This window comes from Eriocheir sinensis, chromosome 22 (genome assembly GCF_024679095.1).
Source record: "Eriocheir sinensis breed Jianghai 21 chromosome 22, ASM2467909v1, whole genome shotgun sequence".
Taxonomy (NCBI): Eukaryota; Metazoa; Arthropoda; class Malacostraca; order Decapoda; family Varunidae; genus Eriocheir; species Eriocheir sinensis.
Window position 1 is genome coordinate 2,786,061 of NC_066530.1, and position 17,953 is coordinate 2,804,013.

Sequence of the window (17,953 nt, forward strand, 5' to 3'; positions counted from 1 at the left end):
TTCTCCATTTCAACTTCATGTCCTTTACCACTGTTCTCATTTCTCTTCCCTTTAACCCCTTCAACACGAGGATGCACATACTGCGTCCTTGCGTGCCCCGTACCATATCTGAGGACACGCATGCTGCGTCCTGGCTCGCTTTAGCCAATATACGAGTTATTTTATCTCTATATTTATGCTTACATCTCAAAATTATCAATTAATTTATGTTTCCTTATGTGCATCATTTAATTCTGCATGTTTTCATATATAATACATGATGATTATGTTGAGTTTATGGCCCAAGACTTGTCATATTCAATAGCGACATTTGAAATTTGGCGAGTGCGGCAATCCCGGATATTGCGTGGGGCGCTGTTTTGGCCCAGCCGTAGTGAGTTTCTTTATGTGCACCATTTAATTCTGCATGTTCTCATATATAATACATGATGATTATGTTGAGTTTATGGCTGAAAACTTGTTATATTCAATAGCGACGTTTGAAATTTGGCGTGTGTGGTGATCCCGGATACGGCGCGGAGCGCTGTTTTGGCCCGGCCATAGTGAAGTGGTTAAGTAACTTTCAATCCAATATTCATTTTCCCTTTCAATCCTCTCTATTTTCCAGCTCCCATAATAGTCTTGTATGTAGAACTTTGTTGAAAGCCTCTTGCAAGTCCAAATACACGCAGTCTACCCATTCATCCCTCCTCTGTGTTGTGTCCGTCACTCGAGTAAAAGCTCAGTAAGTTTGTTACACATGAACACCCTTGTCTAAAGTCATACTGTTTTTCTGTATTTATATTATGTTCTAGAAATTTTGTCCATTGTTTCTTTATCACTTTTTCACATACAGTATTTTACAAACTATACTGGTCAATGATAATGGTCTATAGTTTAGAGGTTCTTCCTTTTTCCCGCTTTTATATATAGGGACCACCTCAGCCCTTCGCCATTCCTTAGGTACTTTACCAGTTAATACTGAGCACTTTATGATATCATATACCGGTCCAGCCAGCTGATTTCTGCATTCTTTCAAAATAAAACCTGAAACTCCATCCGGTCCTATTGCTTTTCTCTCTTCCAGCTCCTCCATAATTTTATATATCTCTTCTTTAGTTACTATTACTTCCTCCATTTGAACATTTATCTTATCATCTTGTGGTTCATTAAATAATGATTCTTTTGTAAAAACTTGTTGAAACCTCTTGTCTAGTAGCTCAGTCATGTCTTTAGGATCTTCAATTATCTTATTCCCATCTTTCAGTCTTTCTATTTTTCCTTTAGTTTGATTTTTCCATTTATAAATCTATACAACTTAGGTTCCTCCTTACACTTTTCAACAGTATCCTTTTCGTAACCTTTCTCTTCTTCCCTCCTTATTTTCACATATTCAATTCTTGCTATCTTAAAGTCTTCTTTATTCCTTTGGTTCTTATTTCTTTTCATTTTTTTACACGCTTTGTCCCTATGCTCTTATTGAAGGTCCATAGGTAACTGGAATAATAAACAGTGAAAATGTAGTGCCGGGACGTAGTATTAAGTATGGGTAAGTAATGTTAAGTTAATGTAAGTAGCATTTAAGTTAATGTAAGAATTATTAGTAACATTGAATTATTATTGCGTGATGCTCACACCCCCGAGACAGACGGACAGACAGACAGACATACATGTTGACGCCTGCAGGAAGTAGGTGATCGGTTCCATACGAGATAATGGGCATAATTTTAATACAAGATAGTAACTTCTAGTTAGAATTTTTCACCTTGCTATTCAGGGGAACCATTATACCAATATCATGCGACGAGTAAAGTACCGTAGACGGTTGTTGCAAGGTTGAACAAATCAGGGTTCAAATTAAATCTGGGGAGGGATGTGAACCGCGGGCAGCGGCTGCGTAGGGAACCCCACCCAGCAAACACTAACAGACACGCCTTGGCTCTTCCCCTGGACAGGTGCGTCTCCCTGAGGTGAAGTAATTCCTGTTCATATTTATAGATATATTTTCTCATTATTGTATTTGTGCGGTGCAAACACTAACAGACACGCCTTGGCTCTTCCCCCGGACAGGAAAGTGAGTGGAGATAAAGGGTCTGTCACGTGCGTCTCTCGGGTGTGTTCGGTCAGATACACGTATTGACTACGTAGGGTGTTTAGCCCACGGAGTAGTAGGACTGTGCAGTATTTCTCTTTAATGGGTGTTTAGCCCACGGAGTAGTAGGGCTGTGCAGTATTTCTCTTTAACGAGGATGTAACCTCCTGGTTCGTCCCCTTTGTCTGCTGGTTAGGCTGTATTATACCAAGGATATAGGAGATTGTAAGAAGATTGTTTATGCCCATGTGAGCACCAGTGAACTATTTTTCGTGCCACGTTTGTGAATAATATCACCCTCGCTAGGTGAAGGAGACTGTAAACCCGTGTAACATCCAAACAAGCCTAACGCCCATTATTGTATTCTGGTGAATGAGTTAAGAGGATCAAGGGATTAATTCGGCCATTATTGACTACTGTAATTAAGTCTTCAACGCTACCAAAAGGATATTTTTCTTGCCTGATGTAATTAGTTCAACGCTACCACAAGTGAAGGAAGAATAAAGGTCTTAAATCAATGATTGTGAATATCTTCTGACCAACTATTTAGGAGAAATAGGGAAAAACAGATCTTCGAGGATTTGTAGGAGCCTTGCCCAGGAAAACCGTATATCTGTGTGGAAAAGTTTTGTCGATTTGTGTATTCCCTTTGTTTACAAGGCAGTTTCAGTATGTAACTCCCATAACTAGCAGTGGTTCCCTATTAACATTAGTTCATCACAAATAATAAAACCGATCATGTAAAAAGTCCAGGCTTTGGGGGCTAGAAAAATATGCATTTTTCCCACTTTTGCAGGGGTTCTGCATCCCTAACCCCTATGATTGTGGAGGGTCATCTGTAGATCTGAGCAGTTATAAAACCAAGATCAATTCACTTACGAGGTTCATGATGAAGTAAAGGCTGATGGCCAGGAAAACTATGAAGAAGGCAGCACTGCCACGGTGCTGGGCATAGGCTGGCATCATCACATCTGGAAAGCTAAAAAGAAAAGTAACTTTGAGACAGGGTCATTGTTACAAGTGGGTTTGGGTGGCTTTAGCCCAAACTTTTTTGTCTAGGACTGAATATCTATCTACATCTCTGTTACCCTACTCTCTTACTCAACTTCCCTCAAAAGGGTCACCATGGCAGCAGCTTCTCCAGCTCTCTTTGTTCCAGCACTCCTTAGGACACTTATAATTCGCCAACCAACTTTCCTTAATACTCGTCTACTCTGTTGATCCAACTCAGTAGAGGTCTCCTCCTAACATCCCCTCCCACAATCCAGCCCTTACGCAACTCTTAACAGTCATCCTAATTAATTTTCATTAAAGGTCCAAACTATCAAAGAGAACCATGCTTCACTCATTCAACCACTTTCAACCACTCTGCAATCCACACCCTCAGCTATTACCCCAAATACCAAACCTCCTATACAGTATATTCTTTCATTGATTTATTCATTTCATCCTGACACACAGCTTGCACCTCTCAGAAAGCTCATTTCCACTCCGTGTATTCATGATTGCTGGGCTACATTCCATGTCCATATCACTAATGCATGTGAAAGAACTGAGACAATAATCCTGTTTCTCATAACTTCTTTACCCCCATGCTCACATTTCTCCCTTTGATTACTCTCTCTAAATCACCTATTACCTGTCTACCCTTCACTGCTCTGTCCCTTGACCTTCCCCTTCATGCTTACACAGAAACGTCCTTAACCTCTTCAATCTAGTGATGTATCTATACATCATACTATAATTAGACTACCAGAATAGCAAACGAGCTTGTAGTTGTTTTCTGGGATTTGTCATCTTCTGAAAATTGTTGTGAATAACTAATCTACTTATGATGAAGCCTGTTATAATATATTTTGGAGAAAGAAGGGAGGTGAGTGTTACGTGGCTGCACTTCTACATTTATCAGTTGTGGCTTTGCCAATCTTTGGGCTAACCCGTCCCCTGAATGTCTAGCAATGTCCCTGCTGTGAGATTTGTTCAAGTACAAAATAATCTAACTACATGTTACATCCCAACTGTCCTCACCCCAAAAAAGGGGAGCTGATATTTTTTACCTTCAAGACAATCTCATTACATCTTCACTGCTGGAAATCTAGAAAAAAGGATATTTGGATATTTATTCACCTTCTATAAACTCACGTGCAGCTTGCCTGTTTTGACTTAATATATATAAGGTGGTATCCATGAACCAAACAGATTTGGTAGAGTAAGTTCACTAATTTCATGCACCATCCCAATAAGTACTCATAACAGGGAAAAAAAAAAAAAAAAAAAAAAAAAAAAACTGAAAAACCAGTTATAAAATAACTAATAATCAAGATACACACCATTTATTAACAAATGTGCTTCAGGTGTAAGAAAAACCTGCCCTCGCTCGCTGGCCAGGATTTGTGCTCACTACTTATCACTGCACACTACTGCATTCAGTGGTTGGTAGCAGCCCTTGTCTCACCCTGCATACCACCTCCCCCACTATGCCAGAACACAAATGATCACAATAATTGAATGACACACTGAGACTGATTTTCCTGTGTCTGCAGCCATGGAGGAAGGGAGTGTGCTATCAGGTACCTTTATCCACATCCTCTATGAGTACACTAAGCCTTTGTATGAGGCACTGTTGAATACCAGTAAATCTAGGATGAGTGCGAACAATGACAGGAGTAGGTGGTGATGCATGCTGTGTGGTGGCACAAGGTGTGTGGGGTGAGGTGCAAGATCCAGGCCCAGGTGAACTGCACCAGCACAAACAAACACTGACACTTCCTGTTTGCTTCATTACAGTGGTCAGAAAGCATTATACAATGTTATGTTTTAATTAGAATTTTTTTTAAAGAAATAATCAAGGAACTTCACAGAGAAAGTCTGGAAGTAGGTCTGAAGATGAATATGAAGAAAGCAAAGGTGATGTTTGTCTGGTCAGGGCAGTCAAGGTAGTGCTCTGCTACTGGTAACATGTAACCCAGTACAACCAGCCGCATGGTTGGGTAGTCGGCAACTAAACCGGCGACCCCACAGGTTTTGTTGGAATAGTGCAGCAGGCCATCAAGGAAAAGGAGGTATACAAGAAATGGCAGAAGACAATGGAGGAGGAAGATAGTAGAGAGGTGTTTAAAGAAAAGAAGAAAAAGGCAAGAAAAGAGGTAGTGGAGGCAAAAGAGAAAGCAACAGAAGAGCAGGTGAGGGAGAGAAAAGGGAGAAATAAAAAAAATGAGATGTTTAAAATTGCAAAACAAATGAAAAGAGAGAGATGTAGTTGGGGCAAAGTTTGTAAAAAAGGAAAGAGGAAACATCTTGGTGGAAAAAGAAAAGACATTGGAAAGATGGACTAAATATTTTAGTGAACTGTTAAATGAGGAAAATGAATACAGGTAACTCTCGATTTACACGAGTTTGGTTTACGTGTTTTTTAAATAACACGGGGTCCAGAATCCAAATAAATGTTTAATTTACAAGTTTTTTTCCCTTATACGAGATATTTTAAGGAGTGGCCATCAGATGTCTCACGCAACTGGACTCACACGGTACAGCGGCCACACAGCTGAGCTCAGTTTTTCCCGCGCACCACTTGAACAACAATACAATACCCACGCTACTCAACAATAGGGGTGGGCAGGTACCGGTACCAGTACCGGTACTAATGGTACCAGCTATACGGTACGTACGGTACCGGTACCAGTACTAGCCAGTCGCTCATGGTGTCTCTCATTTCTTCCTCACATGAGTGAGGCTGAGACTGAGTGCCTAAGTGGATATCTCGGTGATGTGGATACTCTCTCTCTCTCTCTCTCTCTCTCTCTCTCTCTCTCTCTCTCTGTCCACTGAATGAAGTGAATATTTATTTTTCGATAGAAACCTACGTCTTGTTTGATTTACATTGTTTTTGATTTATGCGACCTCTTCAAGGACACAATACTCACGTAAATCAAGAGTTACCTGTATACGTAAAATGAAACTGAAAAAGTAGAAGGCCCACAAGAAAAAATTATGGAAGAGGAAGTAAAAGAAGCACTTAAGGAAATGAAAAATGGTAGAGCAGCAGGACCTTCAGGGCTAACAGTAGATTTAATAAAAGCAGCAGGAAAGGAAGGAGTGGTGGAATTAACAAGAGTGTTAAACGATGTATTAACCCCTCCAGGACCAGCAGCGGTGGTAATCTGTTCCTCGCTCGGTAAAGTGGCTGTAGCCGCCTCTGGTCCTAAAAGGGGTTAAAAAAGGGAGGGATACCAGAAGACTGGAAAGGAAGCTACACTATACCCATTTTTAAAGGGAAAGGAGATGCTTTGAAATGTGGTAACTGTAGGGGGATAAGGTTGCTGGAGCATGGCATGAAGGTATATGAAAAAGTCCTGGAGAAGAGGCTGAGAAGGATAATAAGAATTGATAAATGTCAGTTTGGCTTTTGCCCCGGGAGATCAACAATTGAAGCAATATATACTATGAGAGGGCTTCAGGAAAGGTTTATGGAGAAGAGGAGGAGATTGCATCATATTTTTGTAGATCTAGAGAAGGCATTTGACAGAGTACCAAGGGAAATTATAAGATGGGCATTGAGAAGGCAAAGAGTACCAGAAAGATTGGTTGCATCGGTGATGGGACTATATGAAGGAACAAAATCGAGAATGTAAACAGTGGTGGGAACATCAGAGGAGTTCGAAATTGGAGTGTGGGTTCACCAGGGATCTGCCCTTAGCCCGCTCCTGTTTATAACAGTAATGGAGGAGGCAAAAAAGGAAGCGAGAGAAGAGGCACCATGGGAGCTGCTGTATGCAGATGACTTGGTAGTAAATGCAGAGACAGAAGAAGTGAAAGAAAAGTTTAATAAATGGAAGGACGGCATGAAGGAGAGAGGTTTGAAAATTAATATTGAAAAAACAAAGTACATGGTGACTGGAAAACAAGCAAGAGAAAAGATTAAATCGGGAAAATATCCATGTGGATGCTGTGAGCAGGGAGTAGGTGTAAATTCAGTCTTGTGCACATGTTGCAGGCAGTGGTGCCACCTTAGATGCTCAGGCCTCAGAAATGTAAGAGGAGTGCAGAATTTTACATGCCCAGCTTGCATAAGGAGACAGCAAGGACAAGAAACTGAGAGGGATGAACTAGAGGTGAATGGAGGAAAGCTGGATGAGGTAGAACATTTCTGTTATTTGGGAGATGTTCTGGACTGTGAGGCGGGAGTGGGGAGGACAGCGAGAGCGAGAGTAGCGGCAGCGTGGTTAAAGTGGAGGGAGGTGGCTAGTCTACTCGTGAATTGTAGCATCCCTCTAAAGAGTAAACATGGTAAATATGGCAACATCATGAAAAGCAAATGCCACTTATCCTGGAAGAAAAAGACGTGCAATCAGCGTGCATCCTGCCACTCCTAACATACAGGCCAAGAACTTGGCACTACAAGAGAGATTTAGAAAGCTAAAAAGACCACAAAGCAGCAAGCAGAGAAAAATACCGAGTAAAGCAGAGCAAATATTATGGATTAGGTGACAAATAAAGACTAAAGGAAGGAAAAAATAGACTTGGGCAGGCCATATCATGTTTATAAGTGATAACAAATGGACAACGAAAATCAGAGACTGGCAACCCAGAAAATGTAGATGTCATAGATGTCGTAGGTAAGTATAAATAGGTAAACACACACACACACACACACACACACACACACACACACACACACACACAGTGCTATGGAATAGACTGGAGGAGGAGGTGGTTTGTACGAGAAACATTTATGATTTTAAGGAAAAATTGGATAAGAGTGGATATGGAGACGGGACAGCGCGAGCACAGCTCTTTTCCCGTATGTCACAACTAGGTAAATACACACACACACACACACACACACACACACACATTAACAGATTTAACTGTGATTCTGATTCTGTTCAATAAGGCACAGGGCACCAGGGTCGGTGCGTAACACATAACACTACGGTCCTGGAAAATTGTTCTCATTAAGCGATCCCACCAGGAACACAATACTTGCTTAAACTGAGAGGTACCTGAACTTATAGTTAGGAGATGCATTTCCGAGCGTATAGTACCTGTGTACACATGTTCGGCTCGATGAAGTTTCATTCGGAACTTTGGGAACATACTCTAGGGATCCAGAATTTACGCTTATCCAGCACCTTTGAGTTCCCATGGTCGCTGGTTACTTGGGGTTTTACTGTATAGCACTTATAAATGGAGTGAGTCTTAAATGACTGGGTGTCTTCAATGCCGGTGCATCCACAATGGCGGTGTGTCTTTGACGGTGGTGTGTCTTTGACCCCAGCAAAGATGGTAGTTTCAGCTGAAGATGCTGATGATAATGGATAATGATATTTGAAAACGCCATAGGGTGAGTGAGTCAGTGACCGTGGTGCTGAGCGGAGGTGTTGAATCAAGGGCTGTGAAGGTGCAGGAGGAGCTGGGATCAGCTATTGACACGCTTAAATGTGCTGAGCATGCTGAATCCAGCTGGGCTGAGGTGGCAAAGAGAGGCAAGAAAGTCAAGAAGAATCTCTTAGTTGTAAAAGCTTCTACCCAGGAAAAGAAAGCAACAGACATGAAGGATGAAGTCTCCCAGGCATTGAATGGCATTCAAATAACTGACTCAAGATTTACAAACAGAGGTAACATTGTCATGAACTTTGATAATGAGAACACAAGGGCTGAGGCTGCTCAAAAACTGGAGTCTGTTGAGCAAATTAGTACCAAGAGTGTTGGAAAGATGAAACCAAAGATCATGATATGCAATGTGCATAAAGAGGCCAAGGAAAAGATAAAGGAGACCATTTAGACCGCAATGAGTTCTTACACACAATTGAGGATGTCGAGAATAAGATTGAGCTGATTTTCAGTAAGCCTGCAGCTGGTGGCACAATGCACTACATAATGAGGTGTGACCCAACTGTGAGAGAGCTGATTCACAAGAATCACAAGTTAAAATTAGAATGGGGAATATACACAGTGAGAGACAGATACCATGCAATTATATGCTATCATTGTCAGAGATATGGCCATCTTGAGGCCAACTGTACTGCCAAGACCAATGGAGACGCCCCAAATTGTTTCAAATGCACTGGCAATCATAAATCACAGGAGTGCACCATGGCTGAGAAGAAATGCATAAATTGTGTGAGGTACAAGAAGCCTGAAATCAACCACTCAGCGAATGACCAGTGTTGTGTGGTTCTCCAGACTGAAATTGAGAGAATTCGTAACATGACCGATCATGGCTATTAATTAGTGTCTGTACTCAAAGATAAATTGTGTGTGATGAATGTTCAGTGTGCTGGAAATAATTGTTGGATATTTAATTGTGATACTATAATGAAAATAGCAGACATGAACACTGAACTAATTGTTATATGTGATATTATTCGTGAAAGAAATTAAGACACTCACTAACTACGATGTTTGAGAATAAGTGCATCGAAGACTATTATTGAGGCTAACGTTGAAATTGTTGACGGCCCTCGAAGAGCACTGCATCAGCGGCAGAGCAGGGCCTGAAACCTCATCAACGGTAAACGATAAACGGTAATGATGTAAATCACCTTATATTGGGAAATTCATCAACACTGCCCATGCACTGGGAGGATGACAATTATCCTCTACTCCAAAGCACATGGGTTAATCTTGCATTGTGACATTTTTTTTGCCTCAGCTAAACTTTTTATTGTTATTTTTTCTGATATGAGTACTGACTGTCATGATGTGTACAAATTGGCAAACATACCCTATCTCCTCTGTGGTCAAAACTCTTATGGTGCAATGGCTTACTTGGCAGTGGTGAGGAGGACATAGAGGGATACAAAGGACTGGCGAAAGGTGGAGAAATAAGGGTCCTTCTGGTTGGGGCTGAAGAGGTAGAACCCGAGGGTAGCAAAAATTATCAGGATGAAGAACAGGATGGTTAGCACTTCCAGAATGGGAGGCACTGACTGTAGGATCTGCCGTAGGAACCTGGAAACCATGGGATCGAGTAATAATATAAATGGAGATGATTGCTTCTCCTGGTTAATCAACTAACATTACCTGATCTCTGCTTTGGATCCTATCACAGGAAGGCACCTTGGATCTGCCATAGTAATCTGGAAACCATGGGAAGAGGCAATAATACAGCTTAACCCCTTCCCAGCAGAGGTTCTATATATAGACTCTTCATAAGTGGGGCTATTTGGCAGTACGTGTATATGTAGAGCTTCACCCTCATGTGACTACGCTAGTTTGTAAAAAGATTTATATATAAACACTCTTCTTATTCACACAATTATTCATATAATTTGGTATTTGGCATCTTAGGGTTGCTCCTTTAATTGGGAACCGCTTTAATTTGTCAGTCATCCTCTGAGCATTATTACCTAAAGATGCAGCTTTGACTTGAGGAAATGAATACTTCAGATACATAAAAAATAAAAAAATAAAATAAAAAAAAATAAATGGAGAAAGGGAGGGAAACCACAACCAGGTTACAAGTCCTTTGCATTGCCACAGCAATGAGTATGAGAGACTGACTCTTTCACATGCATATACATATTATAACTCATTTATGGCAAGAATTATAGAAAACATCTTTATAGAGATTCATATGTAGCTTTCACTTTGCAACAGGGTCTATATATGTAGTGCGGCAACTAAGCCTGATGAACAAGCCTCCCATAACCCACTTAGCCAGTGGGGTACCTCTTTGGCCGACTCGATAGGGAGTGGCTCTCTCGTCACGCTGGTCGCGGGTTCAATCCCAGGCAGCTGGCGAATACCCTCTCCTGGTCTTGATTAATTTCTCGTGTGTTTTGATACACGCAGAGGTCGTGTTGGATAATAGAAAAAGAGAAAATACAGCTCTTGGGGCATGACATATATAGATGTCAGTCTGCAATGAGTCAAGTGTGGGAAAACTACAGTATACATATTCATATGGACTACTTGCAGCAGTATATATATATATTATATATATATATATATATATATATATATATATATATATATATATATATATATATATATATATATATATATATATATATATATATATATATATATATATATATATACAGTCGTCCCTCAAATGGTACGGTTTGGTATAGTACAGTTTCGGTTTTATACGGATTGTCATGGAAGAATTTTTGTAATATTTTTAAATTTCCCGCTCATCGCACCAAGTAGCCATGGCGTGAGTGGCATCACTGTTCAGCCAAAACACCTGCTGACAGCACTCGTAAGCATTCGAGAAAGATGTTCACCTTGCAGAAGAATTCAGATTTAGGAGAAGTTACGTTTTGGGATAAGTTACATTGCGGTAGGGAGAGCACACCACGTGAATGAGAGCAGTGTTCGCTGTAACAATCATAGTGTAAAAGAAATTCTTGCTGCAGTAACTGCCAGTGCTCCAAGAGCGCTGCAGAGTGGAGATAAAGGCCGTGCTTTTAAGCCTCGTCGTTGCTATGGTAACGGCGTCTCACTTGCACCAAAATGGCATACGCTGATTTTCCTGGCGACATTTAACATGCATTCTAGCTGTCCTGGCTGATGAACTCCTTACAACAGAAGATGAAAAGGAAGCTGCAGTGGTTATGGTGGCACAGAGAGGTGAAATGCAATGGAAACACTTATATGTGTTTGTTTGGGCCGCCACATTTGCCGATGACGTCATCACAACACGAAGACGCTCCACCTCTCAAGGCCGGGAGCCAGCAGACGTGCCGAGTTGGCAACTCGTGCTGCCGTGTCACGCATTTGAGAGCACTCGGGACGTTTTGAGAGTCACGATTCCCTCTCTCAAACGCAGCCCAGGAGTGTTTCTAGGGGGGCACTAATTTTATATGGATTTTCGAATAGTACGGGGGTCCTGGGTCCCTAACCCCCATACTATTTGAGGGATGACTGTATTTTATTTGATGGTACACCTTTCCTCCCTCCTGCCAGGGTGGGGTTAATGGGAATTATTACTCCCAACTTTATCAGCTAACACCACCTCATTCCTGTGGTTCCTACTAAAGGGAACCACTACTCACCTAGGATGTACTATAGGAACCTGTAAGTCTTGGGGAAGGAGAATTATATAATGAAACACACACCTTGGTAAGGGGATGAGTGCCACCAGCACCAAGCCACAGTTGCCAACACGGCATAATTGAGCATGGTTTCCTTTCTCCTAGAGAGCATCACTTTTTTCCCTTCTGTAAATCTACATAAGGTCTAGTAAACAGTTAAACAGTCAACATGCAGTTGGTTCCAAAAACACTTACAGTTGCATGTAATCCAATCTTTAATGCTTCCTTTCTTGAATGAAAAAAATGTCACTTATGCCCTTACTGCACCAGAAGTCTCAAATAAAAATAATTACTCTAGGTTCATCAGCTAACACCCCGTCATTCCTGCTTTGCAAGGATGACAACGCTGGAGTTAAACATTGATCATTGTTTTTGAGCAAATCTTTTCTGATATTATTCTGTTCTCTTCACAGAAGCAGCAATTTGTGGGCAGTTCTTTTTGTGTGTTTGCCTATGCTCAGGCTTTAGTCTCTATTAACATAAAAAAAAGCACTCACCTGCGTACTCCCCCAAGGTATCTGCTGTCCACCAGGAAGATTGGGCGAAGGGCTCGGGTTACACGAAAGTGCGTCTTGTTCTTTATTATTACAACTATGGCATCAATGAGCATCACAATCCAAGTTACCAGCTGCAATGGAAGTTAATGATACACTGAGCCAGAAGAAAAGTTAAGACCCAAATAGCCACTTTAGCTGAAGATGAGCTATAGTTTGGTGAGCAGCACAATTCAAGTGATCATCTACAATGGAAGCTAAAGTCCATTCACATTCACCCTGCAATTTACTTTCACTTTTCTTTTCTTTTTCAACTATCAGTAGATGACTTAAAAGGTATTTCTTTGTATGATTGCATAGGCAGAATAATTTTGCACCTGATTTCTTAACACAGGTTACAGAATGATATAACATAGGAATTGGCAACAAAAAGGAGCACAAATCCACACCTTAACAACAGATCGCTTGTGGGTGAGAAAGGTGCGTGGTCCCAGCCAGCGCAACTGCATCACAATGGAAATGCCGATCAGGAACAGTCCAAAGAGCTCAACAGAGGCATGAACTCCTACTGGAACCCCCTGGATGAGGAAAAAGACAGGGATGGAGAGAGGAAACATTTTTTTTCAAACTAATCTGGAAACACTAAAGCAGTTCCTTAATTATTCCAAAGCAAAGGATCCTGCCATGTGGGACTAGAGATGGGAAGGAGGCCATCATGGAGACTTGCTTAAAGAGACCACTGGGGTTGGCACTGTAGGGTTGGCAAGGCGATGAGCCCCTTTGGCATATGCCCCTACTGAGTGACTCGAAGGTCAATGTATTTCTCTTTTATTTGAACTTAGGTAATGAATTATTTTATTTATAAGAATACACATAAACAAGTTATTTAACCTGGTAGCAGCGGGGATCATGTTTCTTAATGGTCCCTCCAAGCGAGAAAAATGAGAAAAAAATCACCCCTCACACAAACCGTTTCATAATATATATCAAAGCATTTGTGATCAGATTATGTATCATCTATTTTGGGGGGTGTATATCATGGCACAAGTTTGGCCAGTCACTGCTACACGGTAAAGCCACAAATCTGGCCTGTCACTGCTACACGGTAAAGACACAAATTTGGCCAGTCACTGCTACACGGTAAAGCCACAAATTTGGCCCATCGCTGCTACACGGTAAAGCCACAAATTTGGCCTGTCACTGCTACACGGTAAAGCCACAAATTTGGCCCGTCGCTGCTGCCAGGTTAAATACTCTTAGACGTATGATTATAATAATTGTCTGACACTAATTTTTTTCATTTATCAGACTTTGATTGATTTTTTAACTCTACCCCTTAAATGTGGCTCAAGTTATACCATTCCCACCTCAAGGCACAATAGATGCATGTAGAGGAGACCCTCCATTTAGTACATCTCCTTAAGGATCTTATAATGTGAGACCTAAATTTAGGACACATTTTCCATATGACACAGTTACCTTCCCTACGATGCAACTTATATTAAGGCCATAATTAAAAAAAACACTTCATGTGGTAGTGAGGCCAGTCAGTCAAACAAATAAACAAGTGATGAAAATGTAGAATAAACAAAATAACATACACAAAGCCCAAGCGTGCATCAGGCAAGAGACTGAATCCCTAAATGAATTGGGAGCATGACCGTGGCACCAGCTTCTTGGTGACTCAATCTTTCTTTCCTGAAGACTTATTGGCAGATGGCTAGTAGTGGAGTGGATAATAGCAGATTTTCACCCATATCGTGCAACTGATGATACAAGCACTAAATTTGGCACAATGGTAGACCTCTGCATACTTGTTAATTTTGCCCGATTAGCCATGGGAAAATCCAAGATGGCGGCCATTTGGTCAAGGATGTAATGCACCAATTTTCATCATCTTGGTGTTGACCTCTATGGTTTGTGGTGTGGCAATTTCATTATTGCCAATCAATTTACCATGCAAGCAATATTTGTTGTGCTTTTTCCCACAGAGTGGTGAAAAGATCAACACTCGACCCTGAAATGGCAGGAGATGCACATTCTCTCAAGAAAAACTGGCAAACCAACTGGTCTAAGTGTTGCCTTTGTCAACAGGACAAGAATGAAAATCTCATCTCACCGAAGTCAAATCCCGCATCACTATCCGATGACGGTTACAGTCACTGGCGTAGAATATCCCCAGGTTTTATTCCCTCAACCAGATGCCTATGAATTTCGACCCAGTCAGACCGGATGATGGCAACGGGATTGAAAGTACACTGAGAGGAAGAGGTGCACACTATCACAACACCTGCAAACTCCAGTTCAATACCAGCAGGTTGCAGAGAGCTGAGAAACACCCGACACAAGACACAAGAGAGAAAGAGGACAAACTAAACTGACCAGATTTTAAACCTGGGTCATGTAAAGTGGATTGCCACATGTCACCACAGCCCCCAAATTACTCAAATTAAGGGTCACGCAGGTTGGACAACACTGGCCTGTGTGACCCAATGACACTAAACAAGCTTTAGCATAAAGAGACGTACTAAAGTCTGCAGTTGACACTGGCCTTGAGCTGACTCCCTTACTGATACAAAGTACCACCTAGTCCCAAATAATTTCCATTAAAATAACTCCATTATGACTGAATTCCATTTAACAGGAATTTTTTGGTACCTGTCTCACATCAAATAGAGGGCCGACTGCACACTGAACACTTGTGTAAGAGTCAGCCCCATCCAAGTCTTTGATATGTTAGATGAGGAATAAATTGAGCCTCCTATGAAGGCTGCATTCATGTAGAAGTCAACCTCTAAACTTTCCCTAAAAATAATTGATAAATCTGGCTTTAATACAAGAGTGTGAAGTACCTTTATCAAACATTACAGATCATGAATGGCAATTTGATAAAATTAAAAACTTACCGGAAAAACAGCAGGCTGCTCAATGGTGGCAAGGGAGAGGAGGAGCAGGGCAGCAAACAAATCAAGTGAATAGAACCAGTGGTTGTGAGTCACTAAGTACGCAGGCAGGGCAGCACGGTCCCTGGGGTGGCTGTTGAACTTGTCATTGTTCTCTCCCTCCTGTTAACACAGCATCATAAAATAGTATTATTGGCTGGTTCTTTCACTTTGCTTTCTGTGATTTCCCTCCCTTTTATGACTCACTGCAGTGGGTACAAGATGAGTATATTCAGGCTCAAGGAGATTATTTTTTTTTACAGCTAAGGAGACAGTTCAAGGGCATATAAAAAAAATAAACAAAAAAGCCCGCTACTCACTCCTCCCGAACAGAGGTCAAAGGAGTGTCCAAAACAAGAGGTCAATTTCAGGAGGAGAGGTGTCCTGATACCCTCCTCTTGAAAGAGTTCAAGTCGTAGGCAGGAGGAAATACAGATGAAAGAAGGTTGTTCCAGAGTTTACCAGCGTGAGGGATGAAGGAGTGAAGATGCTGGTTGACTCTTGCATAAGGGGTTTGGACAGTATAGGGATGAGCATGAGTAGAAAGTCGTGTGCAGCGGGGCCGTGGGAGGAGGGTAGGCATGCAGTTAGCAAGTTCAGAAGGGCAGTCAGCATGAAAATATTGATAGGAGATAGAAAAAGCGGCAACATGGCGGCGGAATTTGAGAGGTAAAAAGACTATCAGTATGAGGAGGAGAGCTGATGAGATGAAGAGCCTTTGACTCCACTCTGCCAAGGAGAGCTGTGTGAGTAGACCCCTCCCCACACATGAGATGCATACTCCATACGAGGGCAGACAAGGCCCCTGTAAATGGATAGCAGCTGTGCGGGGGATAAGAACTGGCGGAGACGGTACAGAACGCCCAGCCTCGAGGAAGCTGATTTAGTAAGAGATGAGATATGAAGTTTCCAGTTGAGATTTTGAGTTAAGGATGGACCGAGGATGTTTAGTGTTGAGGAAGGTGATAGCTGAGTGTTGTCAAAGAATAGTGGATAGGTGTTTGGAAGATTGTGTCGAGTAGACAGGTGGAGAAACTGTGTTTTTGAGGCGTTGAAGGACACCAGGTTCCTCTTGCCCCAATCGGAAATAATAGTAAGGTCTGAGGCTAAGCATTCTGTTGCCTCCAGCCTTGAATCATTAAGTTCCTGTATGGTGGGTCTTCTATTAAAAGAAGTTGAGTAATGCAGAGTGGAGTCACTGGCGTAAGAATGGATAGGACAGTTCGTTTTGGAAAGAAGATCATCAATGAACAACAGAGAGTGGGAGATAGGACAGAACCCTGTGGGACACCACTGTTAATAGGTTTAGGGGAAGAACAGTGACCGTCTACCACGGCAGAAATAGAACGGTGAGAAAGGAAACTGGAGATAAAGGTACAGAGAGAAGGATAGAAACCGTAGGAGGGTAGTTTGGAAAGCAAAGATTTGTGCCAGACCCTATCAAAAGCTTTTGATATGTCCAGCGCAATAGCAAAGGTTTCACCGAAACGGCTAAGAGAGGATGACCAAGAGTCAGTTAGGAAGGCAAGGAGATCACCAGTAGAACGCCCCTTGCGGAACCCATACTGGCGATCAGATAGAAGGTCAGAAGTGGAAAGGTGCTTTTGAATCTTCCAGTTAAGGATTGATTCAAAAGCTTTAGATAGACAAGAAAGTAGAGCTACAGGACGGTAGTTTGAGGGATTGGAACGGTCACCCTTCTTAGGCACAGGCTGTATGAAGGCATACTTCCAGCAGGAAGGAAAGGTAGATGTTGACAGGCAGAGGCGAAAGAGTTTGACCAGGCAGGGTGACAGCACGGAGGCACAGTTTCTAAGGACAATAGGAGGCACTCCATCAGGTCCATAAGCCTTCTGAGGATTGAGGCCAGAGAGGGCATAGAAAACATCATTTTGAAGAATCTTTATAACAGGCATAAAAGAGTCAGAGGGGGGATGAGTAGGAGGAATATGCCCAGAATCGTCCAGAGTGGAGTTTTTAGAAAAAGTTTGAGAGGAGAGTTCAGCCTTAGAGATAGATGAGACGGCAGTGTTGCCGTCAGGACTGAGGAGTGGAGGGAAAGATGAAGAAGTGAAGTTGGAGATGTTTTTGGCTAGATGCCAGAAGTCACAGGAAGAATTAGAGAAAGCAAGGTTTTGGCATTTTCTATTAATGAAAGAGTTTTTGGTTAGTCGGAGAATAGATTTGGCACGATTCCGGGCAGAAATGTAATGTTCGTAGTTAGCATTAATTTGAAGGCTCTGGTACCTTTTGTGAGCTGCCTCTCTATCATTGACAGCACGAGAACAAGCGTGATTAAACCAAGGCTTTTTAGCGTGAGGAGTAGAGAAAGTACATGGAATGTATGCCTCCATTCCAGAGACAATCACCTCTGTGATGCGCTGAGCACACACAGAGGGGTCT

At 41.8% G+C, this 17,953-nt stretch overlaps 1 protein-coding gene across 2 annotated transcripts in view; it reads right to left on the minus strand.

The window, feature by feature from the left end:
• LOC127001937 (two pore channel protein 1-like) overlaps positions 1-17,953 on the minus strand; it is a 44,153-nt gene that overhangs the window by 18,964 nt on the left and 7,236 nt on the right. Inside the window, exons 3-7 of one of the 2 annotated variants that reach the window (XM_050867197.1) lie at positions 15,515-15,673; positions 13,058-13,186; positions 12,612-12,742; positions 9,842-10,024; positions 2,951-3,050 (exon numbers count right to left, since the gene is read on the minus strand). In XM_050867197.1, coding sequence (XP_050723154.1) covers positions 2,951-3,050; positions 9,842-10,024; positions 12,612-12,742; positions 13,058-13,186; positions 15,515-15,673 — 702 coding nt within the window. The remainder of the gene's footprint in view (positions 1-2,950; positions 3,051-9,841; positions 10,025-12,611; positions 12,743-13,057; positions 13,187-15,514; positions 15,674-17,953) is intronic. The other variant, XM_050867199.1, reaches the window with a different exon arrangement.